Below are 16,313 nucleotides of genomic sequence, written 5' to 3'. Positions count from 1 at the left end.
CATGGGGGCAGGTTCAAGTACATCAGGCTGTGCGCCCTGCAAGAGGCTGTGTGGCCCTCACGGCCGCCCACCCCCCGAAACTCCTTTCATCTGGGCCCGTTCTCAGCAAATGTGTCAGGGCGTTTGAGGTAGACGCGTGGGAGATTCCATGCATCTGGTACGGAGAGGTGTTTACCCCTAATTATTTGCTGTGGTTGCTCAGCACAGAGTAGGCGTAATAATTAAGAGCAGGTTTTGACTTGGTGTGTCTACGTGACTAGGAGAGAGACGAGCCGAACCGCAAAGAATATGTTCTGTTATGTTACAGAGAAATCTCCACATTGCACTTCCCAGACTTCTCAGGATGGGACGCTGTTGAGTAAGTTTCCCAGTTTAAGTTTGTGAAGTGCAGTGTTCTAGCATTTCCTTCTGAAAGGCCAGGGACAGGTTGAACAACCACAGTGTGTCTTTTTCTTTTTTTATAATATATTTTTATTGATTTCAGAGAGGAAGAAAGAGGGAGCAAGAGATAGAAACATCCATGATGAGGGATAATCATTGTTGGGCTGCCTCCTGCACACCCCACACTGGGAACTGAGCCCGCAACCCAGGCATGTGCCCTGAGTGGGAATCAAACCCTCTTGGTTCATAGGTTGACGCTCAACCACTGAGCCACGCTGGCCAGGGCACAGTGTGTCTTATTACACCTTTGCCATCTTTTGGAGAGAATGTCCAGGAGTTTTTCAAATCCTGAAATTTATACTTATCCTCTCAACAACCACTTTAATAAAATGGAGATGATAATGATCGCCCCCCCAGAATTACTCGGAGGATTAACTGGGGGCAGGGAGTGAAAGCCACGGCACGTCTGCCCCTGCATCACATGCGGCCCACTAGGCTCACTCACTCATTGAGCGCCAGCCTGGGGGGCACCCCGGCATCACATGACATGACTGCTCCCCAATCCAGAACCATCGGCTGCCTCTGAACCTTCAGAACCACGACCGTAAAATCCTGAGGCCAGTGGCCTCCTCCATTTACTCATTCTCTAATAGGTTTTCTGAACAACACTAAAGATGGAGACGCTGGCTCTGATCTTTATAAACCCTTCGTGAGTCAAGGCAGACAGAACTGTGTCTCATGGCTCGAGCACACATTCTGCACGCATGCTGCCCGTGCTCCAGCACACATTCTACATGCATGCTGCCCACGTGAACCACGAATCAGTGGCACGCACCGAGTCCTCCCACTGCTCTGCGCTCAGCATCTGTGTGGCTGTAAATTTCCTCCCTCTTCGTCTGTGTTTGTGTCATGCCCGCTCCTGTTGTGTCAGAGATTGCAGGCTGCTTCCTCTAAAGAGTTAGGCCAGATGGGGCTCGAAGCTAATTTCCTGCGCGCACAGCAGTCTGTGTGCCGAGCTGTGGAGGGTAGAAATCTCTGGACAGGTCTGCGAGCCACGGACTCGGCTGTGCCGCGGACCTCACAACCGTGTCCGGGGTACCGAGGGGGCAGTCTACTCCCCCACAGTGTGTCTAACAGAACGAAGCCGTGGGGATCGTCCAGTGGGCCCTCTCTCTGGAAGAGGTGCTGCGGGCGGGGAGCTGCTCTCGTTCGCAAGCACAGATCCCTTTCCGAGGCTGAAAACAGGAAGGCATGTTCTGGGCCACAAGTCAGCCCAGAGGGGACTGCATGTCATAAATCAGCGCCAACTCGCTTGAAGTTTGACATGTCATACTGTGAATCCCGGGACGCCGATGGCTTAGAACCACAGGACTTCCCCGTCATCCAGCGGATGATGCCATCGGCTCTTCAGTTGATAGCAGGCCCTTCTCTTCCAGCTGTGGAGGGATGACAGCCACACCGCTGCGGTGAAATCATAGCTGACAGTGACTTGTGAAAATGTGTGTCAAGTGTCAAAACATCCAAACCTTGCTTCTATGGAAGGAAATGTGCTCAAATGTTGAGAACAGTGAAAAACCTCTGGGTTTTAGAATGGTGGCTGATTTCCTCTTCATATTTTCTGGGCTCTGCAAATTGTTGATACAAAATAATATCAAAGGAAAGGCTCCTTTCCTTCCTTAAAAGGCTTCGTGCGGCACCTGTGACAGACGCAGAAGACTTCGTGCTTTCCTTGGGGGCTTTGCAGGAAATAAAGATATATTCTCACAGCTGGTTGGACCCCAGGCCATCGAAGGAACTCATGCAAAGCATTTGTGGGGGCCTTGGTTTCGTGTGCGAGGGTCGGCGTGCAGGACCCCTTGGCTACAGGCAGATGGGTCGGCAGAGATGCAAGTCCAGAGCCCAGCTGTCAAACACGTAGGCATGTGCCAGCGTGCACCTGCCCTAGCTGTTCCCCTCCGCCCCTTTCTTGTTATAATCTAGGGTCATCTCATTCTCCTCCAGGCAACACAGGAAGTGCCATGTTAGCTGAAGACGTTGAAGCCTTTCTTCCTTTCTGAGATACTCACATTTGAACATAGAACTCTGAAGGCACCTGTAAGAAGGGCTTATTCAAAAAGGCAGGAAGTAACAAGTGTGCTGAGGACGCGGAGGAAAGGGAGCCCTGTGCCCTGTTGTTGAGAATGTCAGTGGTACAGCCGCTTTGAAAAGGAGTAGGGAGCTTCCTCAAACACCTGAAAGTAGGTAGAACTACCATGCGATCCAGCTGTCCCACTGCTGGGAATACAGCCTGAGCAAATGAAATCGCCTCCCACAGAGACAGCTGCACCCCCCCCCCCCCCCCGTGTTCATCGCAGCGTTGTTCCCAATAGTCAAGATCTGGAAACAACCTAAGTGTCCAGTGGCGGATGACCTGATAAAGAAAATTCGGTGTGTATGTACAACGGAATCTATTCAGCCATAAAAAGGATGAAATCTTACTATTGTAACAACACGGATGGGCCGTGAGGGTATTATGCCGAGTGAAAGATGTCAGGCGGACAAGGACAAATATCACAAAAACCGTAGGATCTCTTATATGTGGAATTTAAAAAATGACTTCATAGATACAAAGAACAGATTAGTGGTTGCCGGAGGAGGGAAGTGAGGGGTGGGGACCAAAATGGGTGAAGGGGGTCAACAGGTCCAAACTTCCAGTTACAAAATGCGTCCTGGGAATATGCAGCAGGTGACCACAGTGAATAGTACCGTGTTGCATATTTGAAAGTTGCTAAGAGATTAGATCTTAAAAGTTCTGCTAGCAAGAAAACAATTGTAACTGTATGTTGACAGATAGTAACTAGACTTGTGGTTATTTTGCAATATATACAAATACTGAATCATTATTTTGGCCGACCTGGATCTTGAACTCACGTCCTCCATCTGTCTCTGCCAGATAGATATTCTTAAAACACTGCCCGTTTTTTTCCCTAACTTATTGCGATGTAATTGGCATGCCATACGATTCACCCATTTACAGTACACAATTCAATAGCTTTCAGTATATTCAAAGAGCTGTATGACCACCAGGGCAATCGATTTTAGAGCATTTTATCCTCTCCCCGAAAAAAACACACAGAACATACCTCTTAGCCATCAGCCCCCATACCTCCAGGCCTAGGCAACCCTAATGTACTTTCTGTCTCTAGATTTATCTCTTCTGGACATTTCATAGTAGTGGAATGATACAATATGTGGTCTTTTGTGACAGGCTTCTTTCACTTAGCATAATATTTTCAATGTTCATCCATATTGGAGAATACATACACACACACACACACACAAATATATATATTTTCATTTAATTTCTCTTTATTAATTAACTAGAGGCCCGGTGCACAGATTCATGCATCGGTGGGGTCCCTCGGCCTGGCCTGCGCCCTCTCGCAATCCGGGACCCCTTGGGAGATGTTGGATAGCCAGTTTCGGCCTGATCCCTGCAGGCCCGATCCAGACAGAAGGGAGCTCAATCCTGTGTGTTGAGCGTCTGGCCCCGGGTGGTCAGTGTGCATCATAGCGACTGGTCGACCGGTCGCTTAGGCTTTTACATATATAGATAATACTCCATTGTAAAAATATACCACATTTCATCCACTCATCAGTTGATAAGACATTTGGGCTATTTCTACTTTTTGACTGTTATGAAGAACATTGCCGTGAACATTTATATACAAGATTCTCCGTGGCTCTGTGTTTTCATTTCTCCTGGGGACATGTCCAGGAGTGGGGTTTTCGGTTAGATAGTAACTCGGTGTTTAGTCTTTTGAGGAACAGCCTGGCTGTCTCCCCAGCACTGGCCCGCGTGACCTTCCCAGCGGCAGTGTGAGGGTTCCAATTAGCTGTCTTTTTTATAATAGCCGACCTGGTGGGTGTGAAGTGGTGCCTCGTTCTGGTTCTGATTAACTCTGCTTTTTTTAAGCACATGTACTCAGAAACCTTCAGAACGTACTGGACACATTTATACGATCTGAACTCTGCAATGGTACTCAATTCCTCTAGGGTTGCACTGTCCGATCTTCACCTCCTTTCCGCTCACCACCCCTCTGGGAACCCACATGCAAACCAACCTGGTGTCCTGGTCTTCCCTCCCCCGTTTCACAAGACCAGAGTTCCTTCTGCTGGGCAGGCTGATGTTGAAATTGCATTTTGGATGGCAAAGAACCCAGATGAGATGGGAAATTGGGTTCCCAGAGCAAAACTTGGCAAGGTCTGAGTGGTCCCTTGTCAGGCCTGGGCCAAGCGTGAAAGCTCAGGAGGCTGCAGGGAGCCGGAGCAGGCAGGTCATGTCTGCCACACCGTTCCTCCCCTCACCAGGAGGTGGCGGTGTAGGCGCCGTTTTCAGAGCCCTTTGCAGGTAAGTGCTCTCTGGACACTGGCTGTTTCATCTCTGTTTGATCTCTGCCAGGTCTGTGTGCCCTCTCTATCAACCATTCCAACTCTTACGTGGCTTATCCTGGAAGCCTGACCACAGGCGAGATTGTGCTTTATGACGGACACTCCCTGGTAAGTTGGCAGGGACCGGGCTGACCCCGCCCACCTGCGTGGCTCTGCGGTCAGTGGCAGGTGACAAGCGGGCTCTGTCGCAGTGGGGTGAGGTGCAGAGGCTGAAGCAACAGTGGGGGAGTTGGTTCTGGCCACAGCGCTTGGGTGTGGAGAAAGCAGTGATATTTGCCCTTGAGCCATCAGTCAGCATAGCCAGGAGGCAGCGTGCCAGGCCCAGGCAGACAGCTGCAGCGCCAGGGAATCCACCTGCCAGCTGGGGGCCCACTGTGGGCTTGGCGGTGCCATGCTGCACACTTCCTGTCCTCCGCTTGCCACGCTTCACAGAGCGGGGCAGCGTTGCCGGGAAAGCCCCCTAAAGATGCACTGGGGAGGGCCGCGACTGCGCCATCACCCCACACCAGGCACCGTTGGCCATCCATCTTCCCGAGGGCAGGACAAGGGATAGAAACGAGTGGCCCTTGAGGCAGAGTCTGGATACACTGGAGCACATGGACAGCTGCCATGTGAAAGGTCTGCTGGAAAGAGAGACAGGCGACTGGCAAGTGAGGGAGGGTGTCTCGGAGGGAAAGAGGAAGCAGGGAGGGGCGATCCATCGTCCCTCTTTCCTGGCATTGATACCCGTTGTGCCTTTTCACCAACAGAAAACAGTCTGCACGATTGCGGCCCACGAGGGGACGCTGGCCGCCATCACCTTCAACGCCTCGGGCTCCAAGCTGGCGAGCGCTTCTGAGAAAGTGAGTGCGCTCAGTGTCGTCTTTACTGGCTCTCTTCCTTGCAGGGCTCGCTGGGTGGTGATGGATGACAGGTGTCTGGTGACACCAGGACTGACGGGCCTCGGGGCCCGCCCAGAATTCACTTCAGAAGCAGCCTATCAGGCCTGGTGTGGCATACTGATGCCTCTGTTAACTCACTAGTGCAGAGGCCTGCGCTATGCAAGATGCAAGATACTTTGCCCCCAAACTTGCTGTCTTACTGAGAAGCGGGTGTGCCCATCACAGATACAGACAGAGGCTGCCTCTCATTAGTGTGGTATAAACGAAATGCTTTGCTGGTTAGCAGATTGAGCTCTTCTGACGGGAATAATCAGGGAGTGTGAGCAAGTTGAATTTTCAAATGCCACGCAGAATAGGTCTGTTGTCGTGACCGGCAGAGACTGACCATTCCAGGAAGCCAGAGCCCTTTGAGTGAACACACGCCGAGCCCTGGGCTGGGGTGGGAGGGAAAAGGGAGACAGACGCCCTGAGAATTGCTTCTGTGGCACATATGCAAACAGACAGGCCTCCCCGCCCAGCACTCTGCTTCCTCTCCGGGGACAGATGTTCAGCGCCAAGAAAAACACATCTTCTAAAGAGACGTGTCTCTGCGAAGCCATGAACGGAACGAAACGCCCACCCGCTTTCTTTTCCAGGGCACGGTCATCCGGGTGTTCTCCGTACCTGAGGGGCAAAAGCTCTACGAGTTTCGGAGAGGAATGAAAAGGTGTGTGTTCACCGCGAAACCCACTTTAAAGTGCCCACAGAGTTCTGCAGTGGATGGCTGGCAGCCATCTGGGGAGAGGCGGGCGGGGCAGAACTGTGCTCTCTCAGGTAACTGACCTAGAGGCCTGCTCACTGCTTAGTACACCTGAGAGTGAAGATGCTGTTTTAACACAGGGGTTCAGCCCCAGGAGTCCTCGGTGGGTGTTGCTGGGTGGCCAGCAAAAGAGAAACGGGAGAGCAAGGGAGTCACAATCCAAAAGCAATTTCTTAATATACACACACACACACACACACACACATTCTTTTCTTTTTAACATATTTTATTGATTTTTTACAGAGAGGAAGGGAGAGGGATAGAGTTAGAAACATCGGTGAGAGAGAAACATTGATCAGCTGCCTCCTGCACACCCCCTACTGGGGATGTGCCCGCAACCAAGGTACGTGCCCTTGACCGGAATTGAACCTGGGACCCTTGAGTCCGCAGGTTGACGCTCTATCCACTGAGCCAAACTGGTTAGGGCCAAAAGCAATTTCTGATCCCCTTCTGTGGACATAGGAAGGTGTGACGGTCTGGGGTCCCGTGGGCTGTAGGGCTTGCCAGTCGGTGCAGAGAGCAGCTGGAAAACCCCCACGGTGACCGGAAGGAGCAGCCCCTGTTCCTTCCTGCCTGAGACCGTGACCCTCTAGGAACCTTTCCAACATCAATTTCTAACGAATGCCTGACGCTGACGAGATGTTAGAACGCCCAGACTCGGGGGACACATGGTTCTCTTACAAAGCTGATTTTTCCTGGCTCATCGGTTCCCACGCTGCTCTGCGTTCTAGGTATGTGACCATCAGCTCCCTGGCCTTCAGTATGGACTCACAGTTCCTTTGCGCCTCCAGCAACACCGAGACCGTGCACATCTTCAAGCTGGAGCACCTGACCAGCAGGTACGCTCGGCGCCAGACGTCACACACTCCTTGGGCGGAAGGATGGGGCCCCGAGGACCCTGTGCTGGCGGCCACGGACAGCACATGCGATTCCCTCTCTCTGAAAGCCACAACCTTGACCTCACTGTCATGTCCTCTCAGAGTGGCGAGGGTGTGCGAGCCAAGGCTCGGTGTGTGATGCATGGAGGCAACGTCCAGGGACCCTCCAGCTGGGGCAGTCGTTTAATCTTTCTGGACTGGGGTGCAGATGCATGGTCTACACACCTGAGGCCTGTTGTAAGGATTAAATGAGCTCCTTGATCTCAGGGGTGGGGGACGTCCGGCCCGTGGGTCGTGTGAGGCCCCGCACACGAAATCATTTGGCCTGGCCCTGCCCAGGCAGTAGGGCTGAGTTACTAGTGATTGAATGTTTGACCAGACAGAGCAGGCTAATATTTTAAGTTGCTCTAAATCTAGTAATACAGTCCTTGCCATTACCCGCCCCGGAGTGCGAGGCAAGCACTGTCAGTGCCCATGTGTGCGATGGCAGGTGTGGGTGAGGTCGGCAGTAGAGAGCATGTGTCAGATTGCAGCCGGGGCCGTGTGTATTCATGCCCTATGATCGCTATAACGAAGTACCACAAACATAAAACGGCCAGCGGGCGTACCTCACGGTTCTGTAGGTCGGTCATCGAGGCTGGGGGCTCTGTCGAGGTCTCAGGAGGCAGACATCCCAGTGGCGGCCGGCCGAGTTCGCATCTGGAGCTGAACGTCCTCCCAGACTCATCCGTGTGCTTCCTCCTTGGGCTTTGGCTTTCCCCGCTCCCCCTCTGCCCGCCTTCTCTGTCAGCACTCGCGAAAGCTCTGCTTTAAGGGCACACGTGATTCGATTGGCCCAGCTGGGTGATCTTCCTCCCTGCAGCCAGCTGGGCCCTCTGACCGTCACTGCTCTCAGCACCGTCAGGTGCAGGGGCCGGGGCCAGGGGCAGAGTCTCGGGGCCACTGCTAGACTCCTGCCTGCCGTCGCGTGAGCGTGAATTCACAGGGCTAAGTGCCACGTGTGTGCCCGTGTCCTCTCCTGCGGACGTTTACACTCAAAAGCACCACAGCTGTGAGGAGTTCTCCCACCCAGCCACCGTGCGTGGCAGTGTAACCTTGCCCAGCCCGCCTCCCAAGGTCAAGATCCCGCTCCAGTAGCTGGGTAGATGGCTCGCACCCCCCTCGGGGGACGTGGGACACCTTGGGTCTCCTGACACTTCTTTTAAGTGTCATGAAGGGAAATTGAAACACAAAGGGTTAGCATCAGCTCAGTCCCACCCAGAAAGCAGGTGATGGCATCAGCGGTAATGGCACCAGCCGTAGCCACTCCAGGATCAGAGAGGAGAGAGAGGCAGAGAGCCCCTCCTCCACTCAGTTCCCACTTCTCCAGTTTGCACCACAGGGATAATCACGTCACCTCGCTGGGACAGCTGAGCAGGGGAAGTATGCACAGGGCCTGGCACAGTGCCTGGCACACAGCACAGCTGTTTCATTAGATGGTGTCTCTGAGGCTGGTGTGACTGAGGCGGTTCTGGAGTGGTGGCCTCTGGGAATAAAGGTACCTGAGGAGGGAGCACCATGTCCCCAGGAGCGTATGCAGGAGACCGGTCCATTGAGAAGACAGAGGATGAACTGGTCAGAGACTAGGAGGGGACCGCATAGAAGAGTCACAGATTGCACCCAGAGGGGCATTTCCGTTTAGAGAGCACCTCACACATTCCTCCCGCGGTCCCACCATCTCCCTGCAAGGCGGGCGGGGAGGTGTTTCATTGGCACCTGACAGTAACTGCTCGTGCTGTCTTATCGTCATTTTCCTGGGCTGTGTCTCCACCGTGAATGCAGGACCTGGACACCGCAGCTCTTGGTAAATCCCAACCCTGAGCGCAGGGCTCCAGGGAGAGCGTGGAGCCGGGACGACAGCAGTACGCCTGGCAGGGCCAGCGCTTTCAGATGAGAACAGGGGGTCCGCCAGCCGGGAACAGAGTGAGAAATAGACCCCAGAGCCGTGGTGCGTGTTTCCCGCCTGGATCTGGTCCCCAGACAAGCACCTCGGAGCAGGCGTGGCCACCCTGGTCCCTGCTGCTCCCTGTGCGGAGCCGGAGCCGAGACAGGTGCCTGTGAGCCGTCCACACTCACCTGCCTCAGCAGGGGGTGCACCAGGTCCCTCCGAATGGTCTGCACCCCAGTGCACTCGGGGCACTGGGCGCTCCGGGCTGTAATCAAACACCGCCCAACCGTCTGGCCCAGAGGTTTGCTTCCCACTCATCTGGCCCCGAGGCCGCACACAGAGCTTGCAGGGCAGGCTTGAGCCTGTTTACAGAGTCCAGAGAGCGATCCCATCTCCCCTCACCCCTTTCAGGAACCTAGAAATCAGATGAATCACCAGATGCAACGTTCTTAACGTAGGAAAGTGTACCACTGGGAACCTCTTACGAGCTTTGTAATGGCCCTTCTGAGGGACAGCGGGCGCTGGCTGCCCCTTCGGCATGGCCAGGACCCTGTGTGCCGGGCTCTGCTGGGTGGGCAGGACATCACGCCGAGGCGGTTTCCTCCTCCCGCGGCGAGGGCGAGGGTGAGGGCCGCTCCCCGCGCGTGGGGGTGTGGTCGTCGCATGGATGCCGGTGCCTCAGCTCCGGCTCATCGCGCCCGTGCCTGTGTTGCTCCCCCAGCCGACCCGAGGAGCCTTCCACCTGGAGCGGCTACATGGGAAAGATGTTCATGGCAGCTTCCACCTACCTCCCCGCCCAGGTGTCGGACATGATGAACCAGGACAGGGCCTTCGCCACCGGGCGTCTGACTTTCTCCGGACAGAAGAACATCTGCACCCTCTCCACGTACGTAGGGCACACCCACCCTCAACGCCGCTACACACTCATGTCCCCAAACACACACGCACAGGAAAAAAAGAAAATAAAAAAGAAAAGAGAAGAAGGCCAGGAGGAAGGGTGAGCAAAATCAAAACCCCGCAGCTGCCTGGTTATAACACGCGTTCTCGGGGGCAGCTGGATGCTGGCGAGGGAATTTATGGCGACACTGTCCCGAAAACACTGTCTGTGTTTACGTAATTATGTAAAAAGGCCTAGACACCTACGGGGCTGACAGATGTTTTCCCTAAGAAGTTTAAAGGCGTTAAACATTTTAAAAATTCCATTACACGAGCCAGCAAAGAGGCAAGCCAACTTTCCACTGTTCTTTCTGTCACTGTTAAAGGTAGAGGCGCCATCCCGTTCAGGTAAGCTCATGTTTTGTTTGTTTGTTTTCGCAACAGCTCTTCCTGGAGTAATTGTGTGGACACACGTCATTTTGTCTCTCCCACACAATTATGGTCAAAGACAAGAATTAACCCTCAGGGTAGATCACTAGGTCAGAATGCAAAGAAAACAGCCAGACACCCAGAACCCGGGCCCAGTGGGCTAAGGGTTTGTTGGTGGCAGAAGTCGGCGGCGGTCAGGGGGAGCGAGGCCTGGTCGTCGGAGGCCGCCCGTGACCCACCTTTGTTGTAACCACGAGTTTCGCTTGGCTCTTAGGATCCAGAAACTGCCGAGGCTGTTGGTCGCATCCTCCGACGGACACCTTTACATCTACAACCTGGACCCTCAGGACGGAGGAGAGTGTGTCTTGATCAAGACTCACAGGTGGGGCTGCTAGTTTTCAGCCGGTTGTGTAGTCACCGCTGGGCCAGGAACAATGAGGAGCTTGATCTTCGGTTCGGTGCTCTCGCTTTCCTTTCTCCCTCACCAGCAATCCCGGCGCACACCTCTAGGGGGCGCCTGCTCCAAGTAGGGCTCAGTGTCAGGCCGAGTGTCAAGCTCACCATGCTGTGTGCTTCTGGGAAAGTGAATGACACCCAACCGTCTCCCCCCTTGTGCGTGATGGGGGCTCAAAAATATTTCCCGAACGGAATTGGGAAGTTCTCGTGACTTCCACGCCCCAGCACAGGATGGCCCGCTCCTGCTGTGGACAGGACACTGAGCTGCCCACGCCCCTCGACCCGGAGCACCCCTTGCGAACACGTCTTCGAGTCCTTGCCTGAGTGACCCTAGTGACCTGGGCAAAGCCGAGCTCCAGTCCTCCCTTATTAAACACTAAAAAGGAAGGGGCCATTGTGAGTCGCATGGTTGACCCTGGCCATCGAGGTCCCTTCCGTGTCCGCACTGACCCAGCAGCAGGGCCCTGAGGGGCTGGAACTAGTGGCTGGGCATGAGCTTCCTGGTGCTTCTCTCGTGGGCTCCTGGGTGCGTGACGATCGCACTTCTCCCTCTTAACTGCTGCCATTAGGTTGCTTGGCTCAGGAACCACAGAAGAGAACAAAGAAAATGACCTCAGACCTTCATTACCTCAGTCCTATGCAGCAACAGTAGCCAGACCAAGCGCATCTTCCGCCTCCACGGTGCCAGGTGAGCGGCTGGTCGTGGGGACATGCCTAGCAGGCCCCCCCCCCCTTCACTGTTACCTGCGGAGGGAGCGCTCTCCCCAACCGTACAGAGGCCATGGCGGAGCCTCGACAGGCAGCTCCCTGAACCTGGCAGGCCCGGCACTGGCTCGTTTCCCTAACAAGTTAACCCTTGGCCTCTGAGAGTTGGCAAACCACTGGGAAGTTTTAGGCGCCTGGGTGGGAGGTGGTGAGAGGAGCCTGCCCGTCTCTCGGGGCTCGGGGGCCATCTGTGGTGGGGATTCCGACTCCCCACCATGGATGGCTGCCTCCCTGGTCCCTGGGCCCCCCGTTTTCTGAGGTCCTGCCCTGGGTCGTGGCGCAAGAGGAGACCCCGTGGCTTCTCTCACGCCTCCTTCTTGGTTTCCAGGTTACTCTGAGGACGGCGGGGCGCTCCGCGGAGAGGTTATTCCCGAACACGAGTTTGCCACGGGACCAGTGTGTCTTGATGATGAGAATGAATTCCCCCCTGTGAGCATTAGGAATCCTTAAGAGAGCGGCTCAGTCTGTGTGCTTCGAGGGAACCTCCGCCTGGGGCAGGAGGCGCAGGCCCTTTCCCCATCGGCTAGTGTAGAGCTAACCCTCCTCTAATACCCAGAGGCCCGAGTGCTGGTCGTGCTGCGCGCTGCCCACTCTGCAGACCAGCCCGCAGGTGGCGCTCCACTCGGCAGCACCGAGTAACAAACACTAACCCAGGTGGTCTGGTGGCCTCGCTCGCTACCTCGGGGCCTGGTCCTTGACTTGGCTTCCTTAGCACTGTCTTGGCTGCTGGGTGCACTCTTCGTTTCCTGAGGCTCCTGAGGGCGCTTTAGCTGAACGCTGCGGTCTCTGGACAAAAGATGGTGACCTAACAGGGCTGGGCCACTCTGCTCTGCGGGCGGGTGAGCCGGACCCTCCCCCTCCAGCCGACAGGGCAGACCCCAGCCTCAGCGGCAGCAGCTACAGTCCTTGTTTGCTCACGGCCAGCCCGTGTGGAGAGACACCCCCACCCCCACCCCCCCACCCCGCCGCCCGCAGCTCCCTGGGGTCCCAGCATCCTGCTTCCCCCGTCCTGGCAGCGAGGGCCATGGGCTGGCTGGGCCCTGGGTGCTGGGCTTGGCTTCCAGCTCCCCTGTACAAACAGCAGGTCCTCTCCCTGGGTGGCCATGGCCGCTTTCGCTTCTGATTCTTCAAGCTTCCATTTAAGGCAACATATAGATGCTTCTTGTGAGCTTCAGTTCAAGGCCAGCCCAGATAGCGGACCTGAAATCAGTTAGAGACAGGGCAGCGCTTGGGCTGAGACTTGGGGAGTCGGCCGAGGGACCCGGAGGCAGAGCCACGGCCGCTGGGTGCTGCTGCAGGCCCCTTAGGTCCTGGTGTGCAGTGCTGTCTCCTGATCAGCACTTTCTGTCAGTGGACGTTCTTTTTGCAAAAGGATGTTGTGCAGGTCTGGCTTCTGGCTTGCATAGACCCATAAGGACAACCTAGTAAGCACAGTCACTAAAAAAAGGGGGGGTGTTGTGGGACCCCCAGTGCACGGCTGGAGGGCTGTGTGAGATCCCAGAGGCAGGGGTTGCAGGGTGAGATGTACCCTCTGGCTGTCAGTCGGCAGGCCCCCGGAGACAGCGCCAACAAGGAAGGTTTATAGTTTAGGAGTGGAAAGCGGTGGTTCTTAAAAATACTAATTTTTGTAAATTTAAAAACCTCTGCTGGCTTGCTGCCTCCGATGTGCCAGGTGCCTTGCCTTTGGGTTCTCACGCCCCACCAACCGTGAAGGTTTTTTTTTTTCATCACCCAAAAGTTGGTGGTTATTTACCCAAAGTCGCATCTTCTGGGAACCAGAGCACGTCAGATGCAGTTGGGGATAAGACTGAGGTTCCCTTTCAGTGACTTTGGTCAAAGTCTGTGACTGCTACACAGGTTAGTAGATTCTTAACTGTCATCAGAGTGGACCTTGCCACCCCTTGTATTTACAGACTCAGGTACTTCGGATGTCAGCATGCAGGAGGGGGTCCTTGGCCAAAGGTTAGACCTGCACAAAATAACAGGTCCAGGGGCAGAGCACTTGTTTGGAGTAAAAACAAAAACCATGGCGACGCTTCAGAACTGGCCCAGAGGCCTGTCCGCCCGGGCACTGCCTAAGGAGGGAAAGATGGTTTATACTCTGTCAGGCTCCCCTGAGTGAGACCACCGAGCGAGGTTCCCTAGATCGGCTGTCAGACGCCAGCAGGTGTCGGGTGATGGGGAGGAGCGGGTCCTGTTCCTACGAGACACTGACACAGTAGCAGGCGGTTCCCCATCTCCACGCTCAAGGGCCAGAGACACGAGCGGCTGCCGGGATGCGCTCTCAACATGGACCATCCCGGCCATGCCGCTCCCACAATCACATTCAGCTGGAGATGCGAGGCGCCTTCCTCTCTCTGCCTCTGTTCTTTGCCTGTGATAGATGTCTTTGTCCAGAATCCACATCTCTACCCACATTCCTTAAACACTGCCAGGACAGTGAGAGGATCCTGGTCTCAGCTCGGGCAAAATCCCTTCTGTAGACATGAATGTGGGCTTGCCTGGACGCCGTGAGCACATGGGTCATTTTAAAAAATACACACGGACACGTCCCTGGGTAGCTCACTCTCCTCCCCTTGGGTTTACTTTGCTCCTGGAAAAATGAAAGAAGAGAGACTGCATCACCTCTGGTCCCTTAGAGAGATGCAGCCCCCTTTCAGGAGGTCGGGCAGCCTCCGTTTCGGTAAGCAGCCTGTGTTTTACAAGATGAGCCTTTAAAAAAAACAACAACCCACATACACATATCAATACACATGCAGATATTTTCTCTACAGTCAGTGTGTTCTGAAACGGCGCCGCCCTCGCCTGCGCCTGAGTGAGACGGGTGGCTGCCTGAGGGCTGTGCGCCAGTCTCCCCCGCCCACCCGCAGGCACAGACCTGCTGCTGGTGCAGCCTGCTCAGCCGCCTCTTCCTGGGGATTGTAAGGCCACTCTGTTTTGATTTCGGTAGATAATATTGTGCCGTGGAAGTCAGAAGGGCAAAGCGAAGCAGTCATGATGAGAAGCGCGCCTCAGAAATCAGGACACCCCCCATCAGGTGGTTTTGGAGAAAACCAGGAAGGTGGAAGAATGGCGTGCGATGGTGGGCGCAGAGTGGGGGCAGGAATCCCAGGTGCCCCCTGCTTAAGCCACAGGACATGGCTCCCTGCTCACCAAGCCCCCCAGTCCCGGCTGCCAGTGGGTACGGGAGACACCGTGTACGCATCCTGCTATTGGAACTATATTACAGCCATAATGTCAATGCTAACTAACCATATTGGTCTATAGCCGGAATTTTGTATTAAAAGCGGCATCCTTTTTCAATGTATGCTGTGTAAAAATGTATCTATAGGAAAATGTCTTCGAATTGTACTTCTTGTATGTTACGTACATAGAGACTATTTTAACCAGGCGAAGTACTTTTTTTTTGGCAGTGATTGGAATAAATCACATACTACCTTTGAGTCCCATTTAGGACACTAATAATAAAATCATGGCAATGCATTTTTAAGGCTCTGAAAATTTATTTCTTCATGGTTTTAGGAAGCAGGAAGAACTCCTCAAGTCTTTGAAACAGCCATTTGACCTTGAAAGGGGGTCGGGGTGGCGGGTCGGGCCATGGACTGATCTGTGGGCTCTTCTGCTTGGAGACCTGGAACCGCTCATGTTGTCTAGTCAACATCCACGCCACCCAAGCACCCCCAGGGGTGGCCTAGAGATGGAGGTGGTCAGGCCCCAACCCAGGCCTCCCGGGTCAGAATCGGTCCATTCACAAGCTCCCGGTGATTGGTATGCGTGTTAAAGATGGAGAAGCGTTGCCTAGATACCAGTTGGCACAAATCTCTACTAAAATGACGAGTGAAACTGGGTGCATTAAAAAAAAAAAAGACGACTAAAACGAATTAAGTGCCTGCCTTACGTGTCAGGTAATATGCCTGGCACTTTCATGAACTGCCTTACCGAATCCTCAAAATCAGCTCGCAAGGCAGGGTAGGTCATGGCTCAAGTTCAAAAGCCGGGCCTTGACCCTGGCCTGCCTCTGAGCCCGTAGGGTCCCCGTTACAGCTCTTGGCAGCCGACCTCCCAAGCCATCATGCAGACGGGACAGTGGGGGATGCAAGGTGGTGGCTTCCCGCCTAAATCCCGAGACTTACAAAGCGTACGTCACTAGAAAGAGGGTGGACGTGCACTTGCCGTTTCATTTCCTGCTGCTCCTGCTCCTGGGAACACGGGCTGGGAGGCCGTCTGGCAGCGGCAGGCAGTCTGGTGGGGGTCACAGCAGGGAGCTGCCGCCGGGTCCAGCGTGTAGTCCGCTCTGGAGACGTTGTCCCCAGCAATGTCGTGCAGGACGTCGGCAAGAACCTCCCTGACCTGGGGCAGCACGCGCTGGTACTCCGCACTGCCTGTGTCCAGAGGCACAGCTTCCGTAACGTCATCTTCCAGGTTGAAAATAAGGGGGGGCTCGTGAGACCCCGCAGGCCCCACACTCCCGTCGCAGGCTCTGGCTCCTC

The 16,313-nt window shown here is 54.7% G+C and overlaps 2 protein-coding genes across 15 annotated transcripts in view; one reads left to right on the top strand and one right to left on the bottom strand.

Annotated features, from left to right (window-relative positions):
• Nucleotides 1–15,306, top strand: part of WIPI1 (WD repeat domain, phosphoinositide interacting 1) — a 27,657-nt gene extending 12,351 nt beyond the window's left edge. For 4 of the 7 annotated variants that reach the window (XM_059670101.1, XM_059670094.1, XM_059670100.1 and 1 more), the window contains 8 exons: nt 4,823–4,920; nt 5,562–5,654; nt 6,329–6,399; nt 7,224–7,331; nt 10,019–10,183; nt 10,877–10,984; nt 11,628–11,746; nt 14,774–15,306. In XM_059670101.1, coding sequence (XP_059526084.1) covers nt 4,823–4,920; nt 5,562–5,654; nt 6,329–6,399; nt 7,224–7,331; nt 10,019–10,183; nt 10,877–10,984; nt 11,628–11,746; nt 14,774–15,090 — 1,079 coding nt within the window. In that variant the 3' untranslated portion in view covers nt 15,091–15,306. Of the gene's footprint in view, nt 1–4,822; nt 4,921–5,561; nt 5,655–6,328; nt 6,400–7,223; nt 7,332–10,018; nt 10,184–10,876; nt 10,985–11,627; nt 11,747–12,151; nt 12,253–14,773 lie in introns of all 7 variants that reach the window. The other 3 variants (XM_059670096.1, XM_059670098.1, XM_059670095.1) reach the window with 3 other exon arrangements.
• The window catches only part of ARSG (arylsulfatase G), a 98,126-nt gene continuing 96,988 nt past the window's right edge, over nt 15,176–16,313 (bottom strand). For 7 of the 8 annotated variants that reach the window (XM_059670089.1, XM_059670088.1, XM_059670086.1 and 4 more), the window contains one exon: nt 15,176–16,313. In XM_059670089.1, coding sequence (XP_059526072.1) covers nt 15,939–16,313 — 375 coding nt within the window. In that variant the 3' untranslated portion in view covers nt 15,176–15,938. The other variant, XR_009449231.1, reaches the window with a different exon arrangement.

Source organism: Myotis daubentonii, chromosome 16, assembly GCF_963259705.1.
Source record: "Myotis daubentonii chromosome 16, mMyoDau2.1, whole genome shotgun sequence".
NCBI lineage: Eukaryota > Metazoa > Chordata > Mammalia > Chiroptera > Vespertilionidae > Myotis > Myotis daubentonii.
Note: the sequence above shows the minus strand (reverse complement) of the source record. Positions and strands in the feature narration are given on the sequence as shown.